General features: G+C 42.3%; 1 protein-coding gene across 4 annotated transcripts in view; it reads right to left on the bottom strand.

The window, feature by feature from the left end:
• LOC144498644 (fibulin-1-like) overlaps positions 1-22457 on the bottom strand; it is a 309419-nt gene extending 286962 nt beyond the window's left edge. For all 4 annotated transcript variants that reach the window (XR_013498738.1, XM_078220077.1, XM_078220076.1 and 1 more), the window contains exons 1-2: positions 22261-22457; positions 10282-10390 (exon numbers count right to left, since the gene is read on the bottom strand). Coding sequence is in view for 3 of the 4 variants with exons in the window: in XM_078220077.1 (XP_078076203.1) it covers positions 10282-10390; positions 22261-22321 (170 nt within the window). In the remaining variant the exon portion in view is untranslated. The remainder of the gene's footprint in view (positions 1-10281; positions 10391-22260) is intronic.
• Between the last annotated feature and the right edge of the window lie 345 nt (positions 22458-22802).

Raw genomic sequence — 22802 nt, 5'->3', positions numbered from 1 at the left:
GAAGACAAACATCTCGCCAAGGCCATCCCCACACCCCCACTTCTTGCCTTCAAACAACCGCACAACTTCAAACAGACCATTGTCCGCAGCAGACTACCCAGCCTTCAGGAGAACAGTGACCACGACACCACACAACCCTGCCACAGCAACTTCTGCAAGATGTGCCAGACCATCGACATGGATGCCATCATCTTGCGTGAGAACACCATCCACCAAGTACACGGTACATACTCTTGTGACTCGGCCAACGTTGTCTACCTGCAGGAAAGGATGTCCCGAGGCATGGTACATTGGGGAGATCATGCAGACTCTACAACAACGGATGAATGAACACCGCTCGACAATTACCAGGCAGGAGTGTTCCCTTCCTGTTGGGGAACACTTCAGCCGTCACGGACATTCAGCCTCTGATCTTCAGGTAAGCATTCTCCAAAGCGGCCTTCACGACACACAACAACGCAGAATCGCTGAGCAGAAATTGATAGCCAAGTTCCACACACGAGGACGGCCTCAACTGGGATCTTGGGTTTATGTCACACTATCTGTAACCCCCACGACTTGCCTGGGCTTGCAAAATCTCACTAACTGTCCTGGCTGGAGACAATACACACCTCTTTAACTTGTGCTTGGCCCTCTCTCCACTCACATTGTCTGTACCTTTAAGACTTGATTACCTGTAAAGACTTGCATTCCAACCATTATCTTGTAAATTGAGTTTGTGTCTATATATGCCCTGTTTGTAAACACAACTCCTCACTCACCTGAAGAAGGAGCCTCAGACTCCGAAAGCTTGTGCTGCCAAATAAACCTATTGGACTTTAACCTGGTGTTGTGAGACTTCTTACCATCCTAAATTGCCCCTTAGTGTCCCAGGATGCGTAGGCTAGAGGGATTAGCGGGGTAAATATGGATAGGTAACTGGCTGTCTGATCGAAGACAGAGGGTGGTGGTGGATGGAAAATTTTCGGACTGGAGGCAGGTTGCTAGCGGAGAGCCACAGGGATCAGTGCTTGGTCCTCTGCTCTTTGTGATTTTTATTAATGACTTAGAGGAGGGGGCTGAAGGGTGGATCAGTAAATTTGCTGATGACACCAAGATTGGTGGAGTAGTGGATGAGGTGGAGGGCTGTTGTAGGCTGCAAAGAGACATAGATAGGATGCAAAGCTGGGCTGAAAAATGGCAAATGGAGTTTAACCCTGATAAATGTGAGGTGATTCATTTTGGTAGGACTAATTTAAATGTGGATTACAGGGTCAAAGGTAGGGTTCTGAAGACTGTGGAGGAACAGAGAGATCTTGGGGTCCATATCCATAGATCTCTGAAGGTTGCCACTCAAGTGGATAGAGCTGTGAAGAAGGCCTATAGTGTGTTAGCTTTTATTAACAGGGGGTTGGAGTTTAAGAGCCGTGGGGTTATGCTGCAACTGTACAGGACCTTGGTGAGACCACATTTGGAATATTGTGTGCAGTTCTGGTCACCTCACTATAAGAAGGATGTGGAAGCGCTGGAAAGAGTGCAGAGGAGATTTACCAGGATGCTGCCTGGTTTGGAGGGTAGGTCTTATGAGGAAAGGTTGAGGGAGCTAGGGCTGTTCTCTCTGGAGCGGAGGAGGCTGAGGGGAGACTTAATAGAGGTTTGTAAAATGATGAAGGGGATAGATAGAGTGAACATTCAAAGACTATTTCCTCGGGTGGATGGAGCTATTACAAGGGGGCATAACTATAGGGTTCATGGTGGGAGATATAGGAAGGATATCAGAGGTAGGTTCTTTACGCAGAGAGTGGTTGGGGTGTGGAATGGACTGCCTGCAGTGATAGTGGAGTCAGACACTTTAGGAACATTTAAGCGGTTATTGGATAGGCACATGGAGCACACCAGGATGATAGGGAGTGGGATAGCTTGATCTTGGTTTCAGATAAAGCTCGGCACAACATCGTGGGCCGAAGGGCCTGTTCTGTGCTGTACTGTTCTATGTTCTATGTTCTAAATATGTGGGGTTATAGGGCTAGGACTTCGGTGGGATTGTTGACAGTGCAGACTCGATAGGCCGAATGGCTTCCTTCTGCACTGTAGGGATTCTATGGAATTCTATGACATCACAGGAAAGCGGAAAGCAGAGTAGAAACAGCAGGATAAATAGGATGAATACATGGCTGAAACGATTTGTTTTTTTGGCACATGTATTGGTATACAGTGAAAAATATAAGTATACTATTCATAAAGTACATCGGGGAGAAGAAAGGAGAGGGTGCATAATGTAGCGTTACAGTGATAGACAAAGGGTGTAGACAAAGATCAAACTTAATATAAGAACAAATAAAAGTACAGCACAGGAACAGGCCCTTCGGCCCTTCAAGTCTGTGCCGATCATGATGCCCTAACTGAACAAAAAAATCCTTTGGCCTTACTCGGTCTGTATCCCTCTATTCGCGTACCATCTAGATGCCTCTTAAATGTTGTTAATATGCCTGTTTCCACCACCTCTGACAGCGCATTCCAGGCATGCACCACTCTCTGCATGAAAAACTTTCCCTGCACCGCTCCCTCTCATTTGAACCTGTGCCCCCTTGTAATTGACATTTCCACCCTAGGAAAAAGCCTCTGACTATCCACCCTCTCTATGCCTCTCATAATTTTGTAGACCTCTATCAGGTCTCCCCTCAGCCTCCTTCTCTCCAATGAAAACAATCCTGGTTTATTAAACCTCTCTTCATAGACAACACCCTTGAGACCAGGCAGCTTCAAGTTTTTAGGTGTCCAGATCACCAACAACCTGTCCTGTCCCCCCATGCTGCTACTATAGTTAAGAAAGCCCACTAATACCTCTACTTTCTCAGAAGACTAAGGAAATTTGGCATGTCGCAAGAAACTACAAAAGGCCATGAATGTAATCCAATCCATCATGCAAACCAGCTTCCCATCCATTGACTCTGTCTACACTTCCCACTGCCTCGGCAAAGCGGCCAGCTTAATTAAGGATCCCACGCACCCCAGACATTCTCTCTTCCATCTTCTTCCGTTGGGAAAAGATATAAAAGTCTGAGGTCAGGCACCAAGAACAGCTTTTTCCCTGTTGCCATCAGACTTTTGAATGGACCCACCCTGCATTAAGTTGATCTTTCTCTACACCCTAGCTATAACTGTAACACTACATTCTGCACTCTCTTGTTTCCTTCTCTATGAACGGTATGCTTTGTCTGTATAGCGTGCAAGAAACAATACTTTTCACTGTATGCTAATACATGTGACAATAAAAAATTAAATCAAATCAAAAACAACCTGGTGAACCTTCTTCGCACTCTCTCCAAAGCTTCTCCATCCTTCTGGTAGTGTGGCAACCAGAACTGCATGTAACATTCCAAATGTGGCCTATCCAAGGTTTTATATAGCTGCAACATGATTTCCCAACTCTTGTACTCAATGACACGGCTGATGAAGGCAAGCATGCCATATGCTTTCTTAATCATCTTGGCCATCTGTGTTGCCACTTTAGGTAACTGTGGACCTGTACACCCAGGTCCCTCTGTATGTTGACATTCTTAAGGGTTCTGCCATTTACAGTATAATTCACACCTAGATTTGAACCTCCAAAATGCATCACCTTGCATTTGTCCGGATTAAACTCCATCTGCCATCTCTGTGTACAAGTCTCCAATCTAACTATATCCTGTTTGATTTGATTTATCATTGTCACAGGTATTAATATACAATGAAAAGTCTTATTTCTTCTGTACTATACAGACAAAGTATACCGTACATAGAGAAGGAAAGGAGAGAGTGGAGAATATAGTGTTACAGTCATAGCTAGGGTGTAGAGAAAGATAAATTAAATGCAAGGAAGGTTCCATTCGAAGTCTGATGGCAGCAGGGAAGAAGCTGTTTTTGAGTTGGTTGGTATGTGATCTCAGACTTCTGTATCTTATTCCCCGACGGAAGAAGGTGGAAGAGAGCATGTCCGGGGCAAGTGGGTTTCTTTATTATGCTGACTGCTTTTCCAAGGTAGTGGGAACTTTGGACAAAATCAATGGATGGGAGGCTGGTTTCCGTGATGGACTGGGCTACGTTCACAACCCTTTGTAGTTTCTTGCGGTCTTGGTCAGAGCAGGAGCCATACCAAACTGATAGCATCCTTCCTCTATGGTGCATCTGTAAAAGTTGGTGAGAATTGTAGCAGGCATGCCAAATTTCCATGGTCTCCTGAGAAAGTAGAGGCATTGGTGGGCTTTCTTAACTATAGCGTCGACACTGGGGGACCAGGATAGGTTGTTGGTGATCTGGACACCTAGAAACTTGAAGCTTCGACCATTTCCACTTTATCCCCGTTGATATAGACAGGGGCATGTCCTTCACTACGCTTCCTGAAGTCGATGACTTTCTCCTTGGTTTCACTGACATTGAGGGAGAGATTGTCTTCACACCATTTCACCAGATTCTCTATCTCTTTCCTGTACTCTATCTCATCATTGCTTGAGATCCGACCCACTATAGGGGTGACATCAGCAAACTTCAAAATGGAGTTGGAGCGGAATTTGGCCACGCAGTCATAAGTGCATAAGGAGCAGAGTAAGGGTTGAGGACACAGCCTTGTGGGGCACTGGTGTTGAGCATTATCATGGAGGAAATGTCACCGCCTATCTTTACTGATTGCGTCTGTGGGTTAGGAAGTATTGGATCCAGTCTCAGAGGGAGTAGCCAAGCCTGTGGCCACAGAGTTTGGAGTTGAGTTTTGTAGGGACAATAGTGTTGAAGACTGAGTTGTAGTCAATAAATAGGAGTCTGACATAGGTGTCTTTGTTATCTAGGTGTTCCAGGGTTGAGTGTAGGGCCAGGGAGATGGCATCTGCTGTGGACCTGTTGCTGTGATAGGTGAACTGTGGTGGATCCAGGCAATCTGGGAGGCTGAAGTTGATCCATGCCATGATTAACCTTTCGAAGCACTTCATAATGATGGATGTCAGGGCCACTGGGCGATAGTCATTAAGGCACGCTGCCAGGCTTTTCTTTGGTACAGGGATGATGGTCGAATGGTGTGAGGGAGAGGTTTTCAGAATCCTGGGTTCCTGGGACATTGGGAGAGGTGGGATCTGTACAAACTGGACAGGTTACAGCTGAGCAAGACTGGGACTGATGCCCTTTTGGGGCGGGGGGGGAGGTGGTGATACTTGTTAGAGTGGTTGGGGAGGGTTTATACTAATACGGTAGGGGAATGGGAACCTATGTAAGGATTCAGAGCAGGGGAATCAAGAACAAGAGAAAACGACAGCAAGGCGAATAAGAAAAGTAATAGGCAGAGAAATCAAGGGCCAGAATCAGATAAGGACACAATTAAAAAAAATAGTAGGAATGGGACAAGGAACAGTAAAAGGATTAGCCTTAAGGTTTTGTACCTGAACACTCAGAGCATTCAAAATAAAATGGATGAATTAGTGGCGCAGATAGATGTAAAGGGGTATGATATAGTTGGGATTCCAGAGACATGGCTCCAAGATGACCAAGGATGGGAACTAAACATTGAGGGCTATTCAGTGTTTAGGAAGAACAAACAGAAAGGAAAAGGTGGTGAAGTTGCATTGTTGATCAAAGAAGATATTAATACAATATCGAGGAAAAATATTAGCACACACGATGTGGAACCTGTATGAGTCGAGTTAAGAAACATCATGGGGCAAAAAACATTTGTAGGGGTGGTACACAGACCATCAAACTGTAGTGGTAATGTTGGGAATAGCAATAGACAGGAAATCAGAGATAAAGTAACATTTGTGATTATGGGTGACTTTAATCTGGGTAAGTCAATTGGGTGAGTCAAATTAGTCACAACAAGGGAGGAATTTCTGGAATGTATATGGGATGGTTTTCTGGACCAATACGTTGAGGAACCAACAAGGGAACAGGCCATTTTTGACTGGGTATTGTGCAATGAGAAAGGGTTAGTTGGCAATCTAGTTGTAAGAGAATCCTTGGGGATGAATGGCCATAACATGGTAGAAATTTTTACCAAGGTGGACAGTGAGACAGTTGATTCTGAGACCAGTGTCTCGAATCTCAATAAAGGTAACTATGATGGTACATGGTAGGAGTTGGCTATGATGGACTGAGAAACATTACAGAAAGGAAGGACAGCGGACAGGTAATGGCAGGAATTGAAGGAACAAATAGGTGACTCCAAAAGTTGTTTATTCCTATTTGGTACAAGAGTGGAAAAGAAACTCTGGCCAAATGGTTTACAAGGGAAATTATAGATAGTATTAGATTCAAAGAAGAAGCAAACAAATTGGTAAGAAAAAGCAATCGCATGAGGGTTGGGAGCAGTTTAAAATTCAGCAAAGGCGGACCAAGGGATTGATTAAGAAGGAGAAAATAGATTATGAAATTAAGTTAGTGGGAACATCTCTATATGTATGTAAAGAGAAAAAGATTGGCAAAAATGAATGTAGACCCCTTGTAGTCAGAAATGGGAGAGTTCATAACGAGAAACAAAGAAATGGCTGAGGAACTAAATTTCTCTTCACAAAGGACGACATGAGTAATGTACCGGAAGTTCTGAGAAACACAAGTTTAAGTGAGGACTTGAAGGAAATCAGTATGAGTAGAGAAATGGTTTGGGGGAAATTAATGGGTTTGAAGGCAGATAAATCTGGGTGGCATGCAGGCACAGTAGTTAGCACCGTTGCCTCACAGCGCCAGGGACCTGTGTTCAATTCCGGCCTCGGGTGACTTGTGTGAAGTTTGCACATTCTCCCCATGTCTCCGTAGGTTTCCTTTGGGTCCTCCAGTTTCCTCCTACACTCCAAAGATGTGCAGATTAGGTGGATTGACCATGCTAAGTAGACCTTTAGTGTCAGGGGATAGGCAGGATAAATACATAGGGTTATGGGGATACGGCCTGGATGGGGATTGTTGTCGGTGCAGGCTCAATGGGCTGAATGGCCTCCTTTTGCACTGCAGAGATTCTATAATTCTATGAAATCTCCAGTACCTGATAATCTTCATCCCAGAGTATTCAAAGAAGTGGCTCTAGAAATAGTAGATCCATTGGTGGTCATTTTCCAAAATCCTTTGGACTCTGGAGTTAGACAGGGTAGATTCAGAAAGAATGTTCCTGATGGTGGGGGAGTCCAGAACTAGGGGTCATAATTTGAGGATAAGGGGTAACCTTTTAGGACTGAAGTGAGGAGAAATCTCTTCACCCAGGGAATGGTGAATGTGTCGAACTCACTACCATAGAAAATAGTTGAGGCCAAAACCTTGTGTGATTTAAAGAAGGAATTAGATATAGTTCCTGGGGCTAAAGGGATTAAGGAATATAGAGGAAGGCAGGATCAGGGTATTGAATTTGATGATCAGCCATGATCATAATGAATGGTGGAGCAGGCTCGAAGGGCCGAATGGCCTGCTTCTATTTTCTATGTCTGTTTCTACATAAAAGCAACAACAGAAAAAGCAACAGATAATATTCTTATTTTTCAAAACCTATACCCAAAACATCAGTTAATTTATCCCCTTCACACATGCTGCTTGGCCTGCTAAATTCTATTTTCATTTCAGAGTAACTGGTCACTTCCTTCATTCACTGTTTGTCAATGGATATTGGGTACAACTTGGTTGCCATGTTTGCCTAAATGAAGTGACTGCAACCTAAATTTTCACTGAGTTGGGATGACTCAGGAGCCCATTAAAAATGACAAGTGGATCCTAATCCTGGGATTCACTACCTGATTTCTGGCTGCCTGATTTTCGGAAGTGCCCTTACAGGAGGCCAGTTGGTACCTATCAAAAGTCCACATCTGGAACTCCTGGCCTGGCTGGCTCCATTACATATCCTACTTCTCCGCAATTTTGCTGGAATTGGGCTGGATTTTTAAAGAGCCATAGTTCATGGCCCCTCAGAAGGGTCATGCACCCAGGTCTTCATGAGGAGACTTGTCAAGGTGAGTTCAAAAGGTCCTCCACATGCCCTCACATGCTTCTATGCCAAGCTATAGCAGTTTCATGCCTATTGACCCACCATAAGCTCCACAGAACAATGAACACTTCAATGCAGGTAGGATGTGGTAAAAAATATTTCATTCATAACTTTCTACTGTGTTAAAAAAATATAATTTCACTTAGAAGACAATAGACATGTCAATAACCCAGGCCCTTTAAAGGATCAACAGCAAAAACCAAATACCCTTGAAACCACTTCATTTTCTGTAATAAACATTGTGAAATTGACTGCAGAGATCAGAGATCCTGAGCTGTGAGTCAAGCAATGCTTTCCTTGGGGCACAGCTGCACCAATAAGTCGAATGGATGTCTGGGCTCTCAGCCAAGCATGTAAGTGCCATAGCTTGGCATTTGAGGTATAAGGGACCAGGGGGGGTGGGAGGGGATTAGATGGAAGGGCATAGCTTGGCATTGGGGGAATGGGTGGCCATAGTGATGGGTGAGGGACATGAGTTGGCATGGATGGCACATCAAAGTGTGGGGGGGTGAGGGGATTTGAGGGGTGAGAGCAAGAGGGCCTTAGTGTTTTTATTTTAACTAGGACAAAGTGCCACAACACAAATGTGGATCTTTTAACGTGCCCATCTTGGCACCTGGCAATCCCTGTGGCTATCTTCAAATTTTTTCCCACGTTGGCAGGCCTGACTGCCAGCCTCATCTGCCTCCCAGCAATGAAAATCTCACCTTTGCAGGCACTTTCTCCAGAGTCAGGCTGGTTGGTAGTTCAGCCAATTTTTTTCCAGATTGTTTGAATAGCAATCATCTGCACTACATCATCACAGAAACTTCTCACAGCCTGTCAGTCAGGGAAAACTGCAAAGGGGCAATTTTACACAAATGCGTATTTTTTCCTCTCTCACCTGCATTTGTTCTCAAGCAACATGTTTAAAAAAGAACTAAGTAGGGTTAAAGGAAGTATTTTGCAGGTGTCATCTCTTTGATCTGTCCCCTGATCAATCTGCAAATCTCAACCTTGTAACATTGACACACTGTAATTTATTACTCTTGGGAGTGACTGCTCCGACATACTAAAATGAGAAATGCCATCTTATGGTTCAGAAACTGGACCTGGGACCTTTTTTGTCTATGTGGCTGCGTGGCGACTTGTTAGAGGCACTTAAAATTATGAATGGATTTAACAGAGATGTGGAAAGATGCTTCAGTTTCATTAGGGAGTCTAACATTAGGGATCAGAAATATAAGATAGTCACCGATACATCCAAACAATTTTCAAGAGAAACTTCTTTACCCAGAAAGTCGTTTAAATGTTGGACTTTGTACCACATGGAATAGATGCCTTGGAGGTGTAGCCAAATAAGCACATTAGGGTGAAACAAATAGATTAGTTTTTAGTTTATTTATTAGTGTCACAAGTAGGCTTACATTAACTCTGTAATGAAGTTACTGTAAAAATCCCCTAGTTGCCACACTCCAGCGCCTGTTTGAGTACACTGAGGGAGAATTTAGCATGGCCAATGCACTTAACCAGCACATCTTTCAGACTGTGGGAGGAAATCGGAGCATCCGGAGGAAACCCACACAGACACGGGGAAAACGTGCAGACTCCGCACAATGACCCAAGCTGAGAATCGAACTTGGATCCCTGGCGCTTTGAGGCAGTAGTGCTAACCACTGTGCCACCCATAATAGAAGGATATGCTAATATGGTTAGATGAAGTACAGAAAAGAAAAAAACTACTTGCATTTATATAATGCCTTTCACAACCACTGGATGTTCCAAATCACTTCACAGCAAATGAAATACTTCTGAAGCGCAGTTGCAATGTCGGAAAATGGCAGACAATTTGCACAGAGAAAGCTCCTACAAACTGAAAATGAGCAGATAATCTGTTTCAGTAATGTTCATTGAGGGAATATTAGACAGAGGATTATTCCCTGCTCTTTTTCAAAAATAGTGCTATGGGTTATGTCCACCTAAGGGGGAAGACAGCTTCATATCTTATCTGAACGACAGCACCTCCACAAGTGCAGCACTCCCTCAGTGCTGCAGTAGATTGTCAGCCTTGAGTTTTGTATTCAACTCTCTGGTCCACAACCTTCTGATTCAGAGGCAAGAAAGTTCCTGACTGAACCACAGCTAGGCTGGTAGAGGCCTTGTGTGGAGCTTAAATAACTGCACAGACCAGTTGAATCAAGTGACCTGTTTCTGTGCTGTAAATTCTATGTAATTTTATATTATTCTAAGTCTTGAATTAAAACAACAGTTGCAAAGGGTGCACAGATGACAAATAATTCATTTAAAGACAAACTTCTGTATGATTGAAAATACACCTGCAAGTTTGTTCTTCTGGTGTATAGGACAAAGAAGCACATTCTGCTTTCTCAGTGGCCCACTTCAATCCTTTGGAGCAGCAGTCATCAATCAAACTCTGCGCTGTCACTGCAAGAAAGGAAAAATCAGACAATCAGGATGGCATTCTGTCTTGGAAACTGCAGCAGTGGTCACTTTCTTCCTGGTTAGATGTATGTAAACAAATCTGATTACCAGTTTTTCGTGTCCACATTTCGATAGTGCTGCAACCATTCCAAGGAAAGCACAAAACGTAAACAATGTTTGTCACTCTCTCAGTCACCTTTTGGACGATGCATGGCATGACACCAGGATTAAGAAACAACAGAAATTGTACGTGTGTTGTGATCCATCATATATAATAACACATCAGTGCTCTCACTGGTGAACAACAAAATTGCAAGAGGAGATGGACACAGATCTTGTGCAGGGTGTGACATTAGAATTATTGGGACTTGACAGGGTAGATGCGAAGAGGTTATTTCCCTTTGTGGGAGAGTTTAGGACTGGATGGCATAATCTCAGAGTAAGAGGTCATAAGAAAATCCTTCCATACCTGGGATAAACCGAGTGAACCTTCTCTGGATTGCCTCAAATGCTAATATATCTTTCCTTAGATAAGGGGGGACCAAAACTGTTCGCAGTATTCCAGGTGTGGTCTCTGCAGAGAGTTGGGCTACGAGGGGAATTTTCAGGATGGCAACATGTAACTAGTGGAGTGCCACAGGGGTCAGTGCTGGGGTCACAATTATTTACAATGTATATTAATGACTTAGATGACGGATGTGAATGTTCTATTGCCAAGTTTACAGATGACACAAAAATAGGTAGCAAGGCAATTGTTGAGTATGACACAAATGCTGAATTTTACCAGGGGCGGGCGAGGCTCGCAGAATGGCATTCTCCATTGGTCTTGGGCGGGATCTTATGAGCCTCAGGCGGGTGAGGTGGTAAAATTCCGGCAAATGAGTCTACAGAGGGATATAGATAGATTAAATGAATGGGCAAAAATTTGGCAGATGGAATATAATGTTGGCAAATGTGAAGTTGTGCACTTTGGTAGGAAGAATAAATGAGCTGAGTATTATTTAAATGGAGAAATACTGCAGAAAGCTACAACACGGGGTCCTCATACATAAATCACAAAATACTAGCATGCAAGTTCAGCAGATAATAGGGAGGGAAAATTAAATTTTGGCCTTTATTTCAAAGGGGATGGAATATAGAAATAGGGAAGCTGTGCTAAAATTATACAAGGCACAAGTTAGACCACACTTGGAGTACTGTGTACAGTTTTGGTCCCCTTATCTAAGCAAAGATAAATTAGCATTTGAGGCAGTCCAGAGAATGTTTACTAGGTTTATTCCAGGTATGGAAGGATTTTTTTTATGAGGAGGTTGAATAGGTTGGGCCTGTACTCTTCAGGTTTTTATGTCATTCCTGCTCATGTAGTCAAACCTTTTCTCTGTACAGTTCAAATTTTCCCACTTCCCTTTATCTTTTTCTCTTTAGAATTCAAGTTCAAAATTTCTCTTTTTTCTTTTTCCCAATTCATTTTTTTTTCATTTCTGACTCCAGCTGCAAGTTATCTTTCAGTTCTATGCATAAGGTCCTAAAGAACATAAGAACATAAGAAATAGGAGCAGGAGTAGGCCATCTAGCCCCTCGAGCCTGCCCCGCCATTCAATAAGATCATGGCTGATCTGACGTGGATCAGTACCACTTACCCGCCTGATCCCCATAACCCTTAATTCCCTTACCGATCAGGAATCCATCCATCCGCGCTTTAAACATATTCAGCGAGGTAGCCTCCACCACCTCAGTGGGCAGAGAATTCCAGAGATTCACCACCCTCTGGGAGAAGAAGTTCCTCCTCAACTCTGTCTTAAACCGACCCTCCTTTATTTTGAGGCTGTGTCCTCTAGTTTTAACTTCCTTACTAAGTGGAAAGAATCTCTCCGCCTCCACCCTATCCAACCCCCGCATTATCTTATAAGTCTCCATAAGATCCCCCCTCATCCTTCTAAACTCCAACGAGTACAAACCCAATCTCCTCAGCCTCTCCTCATAATCCAAACCCCTCATCTCTGGTATCAACCTGGTGAACCTTCTCTGCACTCCCTCCAATGCCAATATATCCTTCCTCATATAAGGGGACCAATACTGCACACAGTATTCCAGCTGCGGCCTCACCAATGCCCTGTACAGGTGCATCAAGACATCCCTGCTTTTATATTCTATCCCCCTCGCAATATAGGCCAACATCCCATTTGCCTTCTTGATCACCTGTTGTACCTGCAGACTGGGCTTTTGCGTCTCATGCACAAGGACCCCCAGGTCCCTTTGCACGGTAGCATGTTTTAATTTGTTTCCATTGAGATAGTAATCCCATTTGTTATTATTTCCTCCAAAGTGTATAACCTCGCATTTCTCAACGTTATACTCCATTTGCCATATCCTCGCCCACTCACTCAGCCTGTCCAAATCTCTCTGCAGATCTTCTCCGTCCTCCACACGATTCACTTTTCCACTTATCTTTGTGTCGTCTGCAAACTTCGTTACCCTACACTCCGTCCCCTCCTCCAGATCATCTATATAAATGGTAAACAGTTGCGGCCCGAGTACCGATCCCTGCGGCACGCCACTAGTTACCTTCCTCCAACCGGAAAAACACCCATTTATTCCGACCCTTTGCTTCCTGTCGGATAGCCAGTTCCCAATCCACTTTAACACACTACCCCCAACTCCGTGTGCCCTAATCTTCTTCAGCAGCCTTTTATGGGGCACCTTATCAAACGCCTTTTGGAAATCCAAAAACACCGCATCCACCGGTTCTCCTCCATCAACCGCCCTAGTCACATCTTCATAAAAATCCAACATGTTCGTCAAGCACGACTTTCCCCTCATGAATCCATGCTGTGTCTGATTGATCGAACCATTTCTATCCAGATGCCCTGCTATCTCCTCTTTAATAATGGATTCCAGCATTTTCCCTACTACTAAAGAGTTGGCATCTTCTTTCCTTCTGTTTGTTTTTTGTTTGTTTGCCTGGTGTGATGGATTTTGTCCACTTGCTCAGTAGAGATTCTACATTCCAAGTCCACATTGAAGTAGATGGACCATGGCAGGTCAGCATCTAACCAGTCGGGAGCTGTCCAACTCGAGGTGGGCAGTGCCTAACCAATAGAATATGATGGTGCCCCCCAGCATTGGAGACACCCTGTAGCAGTTATTCTATATGCCAATCAAGTTGAGCTTATCACACATAGCTGCTGTTTCCTGTGAAACTGCAGTGTCCTCTCCAGGGTGCAAGTTTGAGAAAATTTATGGAGATCCTGGACTGTTTAAATATCAGGGTCCCGTTTTCAACTTCCCTGATGGGGTTCAAAGGAACACAAAGCACTATACTTGGCACCAACTTGGATGCAGGAATTGCCAGGAAGATTAAATATTTAGACATGAATGTTTGGGCCCCACTCCAGATTTTCTGTCAGGATTTACTCACTCAGCCATCCTGATGTGTCCACAAGGCAGTGGAGCTATTTTCCCACATCTGGGAGCTTGGTTCATGAGTGCCAGAATGGGTCCTCATGGCTTCATACTGCATATCTGAAGCCAAACCTCCTTCGGGTTTCCTCTAGTGTATTAGCCTGGGGTCATGAGACCCTGTTTCCATGTGTCATCACAAGGAGGCACAGCCGAGGATTTGCCAATGGAGGGGCTGTGTCTTGCCAGGGAAAAACTCACACATTTGACTCTCTTTTTCACATTGTTGCTAGCATTGGGCTGAAACTGAGGGACAAACTAACACATAAAAAATGGAAAGCAAGATAACTCCTTCAGCCACAAACTAGACAAGTCACATTGACCTGTTGGCCACAACAAGTAAATTGAGTTAATCTCTGAATACTAACCAGAGAGGTGTTGTCACCAACAAAGCATTTTGCAGGAGATTGAAGAAAAGATAGCTTTTGCTATCAGCACTTCATCTGGCAATTTTACACAGGAAAACAAACCACTTATCTTACTTATTCATCAGAACGTTCAAAAGGACAATTAATCCCTTATGAACAAAATAAAGTGCCTTTTTGATTGTTGCGCTCAGTTAATATTGCTTAACCCTAGAGTTAAGGCTCTGTTAATTTTTGAGTACTCTTATTTATTTTAAAACATGGTCTGTGTTTTGATAGTTTGCCATTGTGATCTATTTGAAAGTATTGAATGAGTTGCCATAAGGTCCAGTACACTGATACTGCATTTGGGGTAACAATTAGTCCCTGGTTCATTAACAGGAGAAACTGTAAAAGCATTGAAAAAGAAAGTTAGTATTTTAAAACTCAACAAAGGAACAAGGAGGGATGGGCTCAACAACATATTTATTTAAAACATTTCAAAGCATAAAAATCAAGTTATTGTGACAAAAATGAAGTCTAACAAAATATTTTACAGAAATGCATTGACAATATAGGTTTCAAAAGATAAGAAAAGAAGAAATAGGAACTGGATAGACCATGCAGCTCCTTGAGTCTGCTATCATTCAATAAGATCATGGCTGATCGAATCTTGCCTTCAATTCCACTTTCCTTTCTAACTCTCGACTCCCTAAAGTTCAAAAATCAGTTGTGGCAGGATTGGGTCTTCTGGCCTGTCAGTGCCCTTCAATACTGACTCCATTAGAGTTTGGCAGATCAGAGGGAGGAAACCTAACTTTTATGTTGTACCTTGCTGAGAAATTACACATGGCATATGGGGTTTGGGGGTGGGGGGGCAACTTTTGCCACTCCAGGCATAGCTCTGGTACCCACTTTTCCCATGAGGATAGAAAATTGAGTGCCAGTCCACCACATTGGAGGAAGTATGGTGGAAAATTGGTGCCAAGCCCCAGATTCCATGATGCCCCAGTGCAAAGGAGGATCCCGTTTTATATGAAATTTTTCCAGAGATCTCTCAAATCCCACTACTACCCATCTGGAAGCCGGTCTGGAAATGTTGCTTAATATTCTGGCCTCCAACTTTATGCCTAATGAGCTGACAAAGAAGGAACTCTGGCATAATCTGTAGTAAGAAGTTTAACAACACCAGGTTAAAGTCCAACAGGTTTATTTGGTAGCAAAAGCCACACAAGTTTTCGGAGCTCCAAGAAGAAGGGGCTTGGAGCTCCGAAAGCTTATGTGGCTTTTGCTACCAAATAAACCTGTTGGACTTTAACCTGGTGTTGTTAAACTTCTTACTGTGTTTACCCCAGTCCAACGCCGGCATCTCCACATAGGGATCTGTAACATTATTGATCCAGAATGGGGAAAACAGATGTTTCACCAATTATAAAAGTGTCCAGAAATTCCAGAATGTTTCATCCCAAATGAGGTGCCACAGAAATTGACACCATGGACCAGGATGCTGTGTATCCAGATTAGTTCCCAAGCTTTCTGCCATTCTCCTGCCCAAAATGGCTCGTACCAGAACACTTCCAGATTCCTACAGCCTTTAAGTGAAGCTTTCTACTTTGCCGAGGCTATAAAATGAATGATTTGCAATCACCTGTTCATCATAGAACACATTCAATTTTGCAAAGGGTTTATACTTGGTCAATGAGCATGGCTAATTTGATCGCACTGATGTTATGCTCTCATTGAAGTTGAAAGCTGCACACATATTTCATGGCTCACTTTCACTTTCCACCTCTGTGGCACCGCCAGATTTTGTCTCTGTCATGAAACGCTGCTGAAACCCTCATTTAATGTCTTGTTACCTCCAGACTCTATTGTTCCAATGCACTCCAGGCTGTTCTCCCACACTCTACTCTGTAAACTCAGCCAAAACTCTATTGCCCTGTCTTAATTCACACTTAGCCCTGTTCCCCTATCATCTCTGTGCTTGCTGATTTACATTGGCTATCAGTCAAACAACGTCTTGATCTTAAAATTCTCTCTTTGTTTTTAAATCCCTCTCTAACTCCACAACCCTATTGGATATCTGCGCTCCTCTAATTCTAGCCTCTCGTGCACCCCCAATTTTACCTGCACCACCTTTGGTGGAAGCGACTTCCCAAGCTCTGAAATACCCTCCCTACATCTCTGTCTCTCCAAGTCACTTTCCTCCTTTACAACATTCCTTAAAGCCAACTTCTTTGGCCAAACTTTTTGTCATCGAACCAAATATATATAACCTTATGTGGCTCAGTGTCATACTCTGTTTTATAATGTCTATGTGAAGCACTTTGGAATGCTTCATTAGGTTAAAGGTACCAAATTTGTTGTTGAAATATACACGCTGATTAACTCCTCGTTCATACTTATTGTAAAACTGATACATAGGCCTGCTAAAGTAATACATATTTTTAAATTTTCAGTGAAATGAAATAAATCATTTTCACTGAATTAAATTACTATCAACAAAGCCAAATAAACTCCTATTCATTCCAAAAAGCCATGCAGGTCTAGAAACACTCTGGATTAATAGGTCAAGGGTGCTTCAATCAAAATGTGGACATGACTAGATGACAACATGGATTGCAAAATACTAAACCTGCCAAAACTTGTGTGAGACTGCCAGAAAATACACACTAGATAGTCAAAACATTCTTCAGTGTCTTCTGACATTTTAATACTAGCAAATGCAAGACACTGAGGAGTAATTCCTTGCAATTTCAAGAATGTTTTTGTGATAAAATGCCTTCAGCAGACAAGAAAACTAAATGGATGATGAGTGTTGGATTTCAGACATCCTCAATAGTTTAACACTGAAAATACAAAGGACAAATATCACATGTACATTGCTGGCAGAGTTTGTTACAATCCCAGTTGGTGTTACAAATGGACTGGAAGGTCCCAGAATGGAGCACTGGCTCAAAAGACCATAACTTTACTTTTTTTAGAAAACGTGGAAGAACAGGGTGGCACGGTAGCACAGTGGTTAGCACTGCTGCTTCACAGCTCCAGGGACCTGGGTTCGATTCCCGGCTTGGGTCACTGTCTGTGTGGAGTTTGCACGTTCTCCTCGTGTCTGCGTGGGTTTCCTCCGGATGCTCTGGCTTCTTCCCACAGTCCAAAGGTTAATTGGCCATGCTAAATTGCCCCTTAGTGTCCTGGAATGCGTAGGTTAGAGGGATTAGCAGGTAAATATGTGGGGATATGGGACAAAATTCCATTTGCCTTCTTAATTACCATCAGTGACGGTCTTCACAGATCGTACATATCCTTTAGTGGGGAACACATATCAACACTCATTCTCTCACAGACACTTGCACATCGCCACCACCCCAACTGTCATGTTGCTCACACTCCAAGCTCTGGTCCTACTGGTTGGGGCTCACCTTTTCTCATAGCCAAATTGTGAAGGGCCCATGCAAATTGCGACCTTGCAGAGAACCCTCCCTGGTGCATATTGCAGAGAGCCACCTGAGCAGTCCAGGCATCTGAATTGCATCTTCAGAAGTTCTATGGTCTGTTCTATGACTGAGTCTGTGGAATGGTGAGTAGTGTTGTATCTCTCCTCAGCATGAGTCTGAGGATCTAGTCATTGTTGTGGTGGACATTCCCACCTTCCCCCCGAGCGCATCACCTGCAAGATTCCAGTGAGATGCAAATGAATGTAAATGCCATTCACGCCATCAGGCAGCAAGAGAACCAACCTACCACTGGGAGAAGTTCAAACTGTTTTTATGCCAGTGGATTTCCAACTTTTTGGCTCCCACTGGATTCTCTGTTTCTGCCCGCCACCAAACCCACCATGGGCAGGATGAGAGAATTCTGCCCAAGGTGTTGCAATACCAGTATCGGTCAGGGAGTTGCAGGGGTGATAAATGATCTGGACTTTGTGCAAGTTAGGATATGAACACCAGAGTTTTAAGTGAATTTTAATTTATGGAGGGTGCAAGGTGGGAGGTGAGTCGAGGGTCTTGGAATAGTCAGTTAATTGTCTGTCGCTACAATTAATATACAATATTGCATGACATTTTTCTTACTTAAAGCCTGAACTTTTCAAACAAGAAACAATAAGTTTATTTGTTTTCTAAAGTTAGTGTACAAAGTCAGATGGTTCCCAAGTGTACCTTCACAGCTAATTCAACAAATGGTTTAATCACAATTAACATGACCAAATAGAATTGAAGCTCAAAAAGAATTGAATGATAGTACCATGTGCAAATATAAGCAGGTTGTGCGGCAGATAAAAGATTAAAAATAATGAAAAGAAATAAAATGGTGTTGTGAAACAAATGTACGCTCTTGTATAAGTGCAGTATAAAACAAGAAAATATATACACTTGATTACTGTCATTCCTTCAACTGATAGTTAACATCTATGTTGTTACGAACATTCAATGACTTCATTCACCAGCACTGTGAAGTATACACTAGAGACTGAACAAGCTTTCAAAGTACAAAGGGAATTGAAATGAACAACAAGCAGAGAACTTTACAATTTAACTTTGTAAATAAAATATTTTAAAATTTCTCTGCATCTGGCTGACTTGCTGAGCAGTGCCACGAATATGACGATTACCCCATTCGTAGCCAACTGTGGCTTGGCATCTCACTCCATAGCCAATCATTTCCAGATCCTTAATCAAGCTCTGCATTGTCATCAAGGAGGATTATGATTTATGTCTGTGTTGTGATTAGAGCACTTCTCAATTCATCAAAACAGAAGATTAATCATCAAACAATCTAAAATCCCTGTCTTTTTTGGGTTAACTTTTGTCTTTGGAATTCAACCCGTAAACAATCACTGAAAAACTTCTCTCCTCCCTTCCTGTTATAATTGTAAAACCGTGAAAAAGAACCATAAATACATAAGATGTTGCACTGCTGCAATAAATTGCTACAACGAAGAGCTCTTGTTACAGTTCATATGATTATCATCAGATTATGCTGTACAATTGGCAACACAAGGACTGTAACTGGAGAAGACAGTCTGAACCAAAGTTGCATTGCACAATCATACGCATCTGGCTTTAATTATTAGCAAACAGACTTAAAAGGATTTAATTGTCACAAAACTGGAGTAGTTACTTCTATAAGAAATATATAAATCAATACTTCAATGAACTTGCTGAAGTTTCTTTTTTTTAATTTCCTATTTCTTTTCAACATTGATAATAAAGCTCTGTGACCATTCCAGCAAATCCCTGTCATAAGTCTGATGAATCAAGTTAAAGGGCCATCAATTACTTCTGGATCTGGAAATGATGTACTCTGGCATTCTCTGCATTCTGCCACGGTGCCTTGTGAGTATAGAGTCTTTGCTCAACTCCAACAAAGACACCAGCACAACAGGGGTGTCACCATCAGAGGGGAGTCTCAGGCCAAGAGTTTCCTCACCCCTGGCCCAACAGAAAAAAAACACCCTGGGTGGAGCAGACTTAACAGCTGCTGAATAGTGAAAGTGGAGACAGCTGAGGGTCATTGTGTGGCCCCTTGGAGATAGGAAAGGTTGAGTATAAATGTTTCACTCCTTCAATACAAAGGGCTCTGCTAGTTCCTTACTAAGGTATAATTTATAGCCCTGGAACTGCCTCTCCACCAGATATTGAGCACTAAACCACAATATTTTAGACAGGATTGGTAGGTAGTCTCCCAAGGTGAGATCTTGGTGATGGTGCCAATCCAAATTATGCTAGGAGGGTGACCTCCACTAATCACACAAACTTCAGCAAAGATCAAGTCACCATCAGATGCATCTCAGCACATATCACCATGTGCGAAGGCAAAAGCAGGCATTTCTTCCACTCTTACCCAGTCCTGTGGCACTACAGAGATTTAATGTCCATCCAAAAAAGACAGTCATCGCATTTTATGGTCCCACTCACCTGCAAACCCATCAAGCTGGAGCATAAAATTCTGTCTAATGTTTAACTTTGTTTAGTTATAGGTCTTTTGGTTTGTATTTCTTAATTTGATGGAAGTTTATAAGCACTTTTTAAAATGTTTGCAAAGCAATTGCACTCTCATTTCCTACTGGTAGGATAGGAATTCATCCAGTGTTAGGGAACCCGAGGTTCAGAAAAAGTTGTGACAGAATAATCAGCGCATCTGACTGCATCTGGGGCTGGTTACAGAAACTCACTATTCCCCCAGTGTATGAAGTTAGAAACTTTATTAAAGCCACATGGGGTTAACAGATGACTATAGGAACTGTGTAGGCTATTCACTCCCTCGTACTGTCATTTTCCCCATTCCATATTGACATTATGCCAGACATCTATCTTAACTCCATTATTCCATATTCATCAGTTCCCTGATCTAATAATAACCTATCAACTGATTACTCTTGAAAATGTCAATAGATCGAACATTCATAGCATTTTGAAGAAATTCTAGACTTCCTTTCCCCTGTGAAAAAAAGTTTCCCAATTTGATTTCAACTGGACAAGCTCCAAATATAAAATCATATCCCCATTTATTGGATTTCCCATCAGAGGGAATAATTTCTCTGCATTTTGCCTATTGATTCATTTTATCATTTGAAACACCTCAGTAACATTGCCCTTCAACTTTCAACAATCTAGAAAATAAAAACTAAGGGCTGAAGACAATGGACCTTTGAACAGCTCATTGCATTTTACCATCCCACCTCTGCCCTGACATATCTTTCTTGATCCCCACAAGTCAGCACAGTGCTCATGGGTCTGATCACGGCTTTGTACAGTTGAAGCATGATTTGCTCATTTTTGTATTCTTTGCCATGTAATCCAAGGGAAACATTAGCTTTTCCAGAATTAGAACTTAAGAGTTCCATTACATACTAACAGCATTAACATTTTTGACAGTGTGTTGCTTTACAAGCTTGATAGAGCTGTAGAGGCAAAGAGCTTTATAGGTGATGCAGCTTTCCAGGTATTATAGTTACGAGGGGCAAAAGGCTTTACAAATATCTTAAGTATAAAGGCAAATGGCTTGTAGGCATTATGGCTTTAGGGGGCAAACAGTTTTCTCGACAATATAACTATGGGGTTCAAACAGCTTTCCGGGCAATAAAGCTACAGGGGACAAAAACAGCTTTACAGGCAATACAGCTATGGGGCAAACAGATTACAGGCAATATAAATACAGGGACAAACAGCTCTCCTGGCGATATAGCTACAGGGTAGGGGGGTGGGGGTGGGGAAACAGTTTTACAGGCAATACAGAAAGGGCAAACCACTTTACAACTCAATATATACAGCCACAGGGAGAAAATAAACAAAACAAGCAATACTGGTTCAGCTCGTAAATAGCTTTACACACATTTACAACAGGCCTGGTCTTGCAACCTTTGTATTACAATTGTTAAATGGGTTACATCATTATCATGTAGAGCTCTGCAAGTAGGCAGAATTCCTGGAAAGCGTGACAAATCTTGTACAATACAGCTTATCATTTCAACAAAAGTCAAGGCAACCAACAGATTTTTTATATTCTGTAAAGTATGGTTTTTACATCTTTAAAAAGATACTCATGGTGTTTGCAAAACGTATAGGTTATTTTACAGGCATATTTACTTTTTGTTAAATTAGATCCCAACCTAAGGCACATGGCAAAGTTCTGAGGGAAGTTTATTGAGTTTTCAAAAATTTTAAGAAGCAGTACCCAGATAAGCAAACTTTAATGATGCATTAACCAACTGATGTGTAAAAGTTCACGCAGAGTGTACTTACATAGGGGTTCCAATAAACCTGACTTGTATCCTGAAATCAGCTTAAAAGCTGAAGAAATAGTCACAAATCATCGCCTATAGAAAATCCTGAAGTTTAAATAGGTTGAATTCATTGCTTAGTCAGAAAAAAAGTGTAATTTTAAATTAATTAATGCTTAGAAAATATCAAAACACTCCTTAAGATATTTTCCCCAGAAGAATTTGATTATGTCCTTTTTAAATAGGTAACAAAGGAGCTCTGTTTTTTTTTAACGGCTTGTAGCCAGCAAGCATGGTTCCAGACAGCAGAGTCATGATCGTACATGTTGTAATACATTCTGTCTTACCTTGTAGACTGAACAGCAACAGACTGAGCAACATTATTGAGATTCGTGCTGGGAGATCCATCAGCCAGGAAATCTAGAAAAAAGCTTCCTGTTACAGTATTCAACAAAAGCACTGAATTCTGTTCTTTCTCTCAAGTGCCTTTTCCCTGCTCAGTTTTCTCTGTTCCTTCGTTTCTTCGCTTTCTCCTGCAGTCCTGACTGAAGCTGACTTTGACCACAACTCTTTTATAAAACAAACCACAGGGTTTACTTTGAAGGTCTGGGTCTTTCCAAAAGAGATTCCTTAGCAATTATCCCGACTAAGATTTCTGGCCAAACACCCTGAGGGGATCTCTGCCAGGGAGGTGGGAGTTGTAGGCCTTCACTGCAGCACTGCTCCTCCTGTACTTAATTCACCAACAAGTTTGTTAACTCGCGTCTTTAACCCTGAGAGTAACAGTTTATGTGGATGTCAAATTTCAAAATAATCAGCCAGGAAAACCTACAATAAAAAAGCTTTCCTTTAATTTTGTCAAATTATAGAGGCAAAGCTGCATAATTTA

This window comes from Mustelus asterias, chromosome 9, assembly GCF_964213995.1.
Source record: "Mustelus asterias chromosome 9, sMusAst1.hap1.1, whole genome shotgun sequence".
NCBI classification, from domain to species: domain Eukaryota; kingdom Metazoa; phylum Chordata; class Chondrichthyes; order Carcharhiniformes; family Triakidae; genus Mustelus; species Mustelus asterias.
This window is presented reverse-complemented; position numbering and strand designations above follow the sequence as displayed.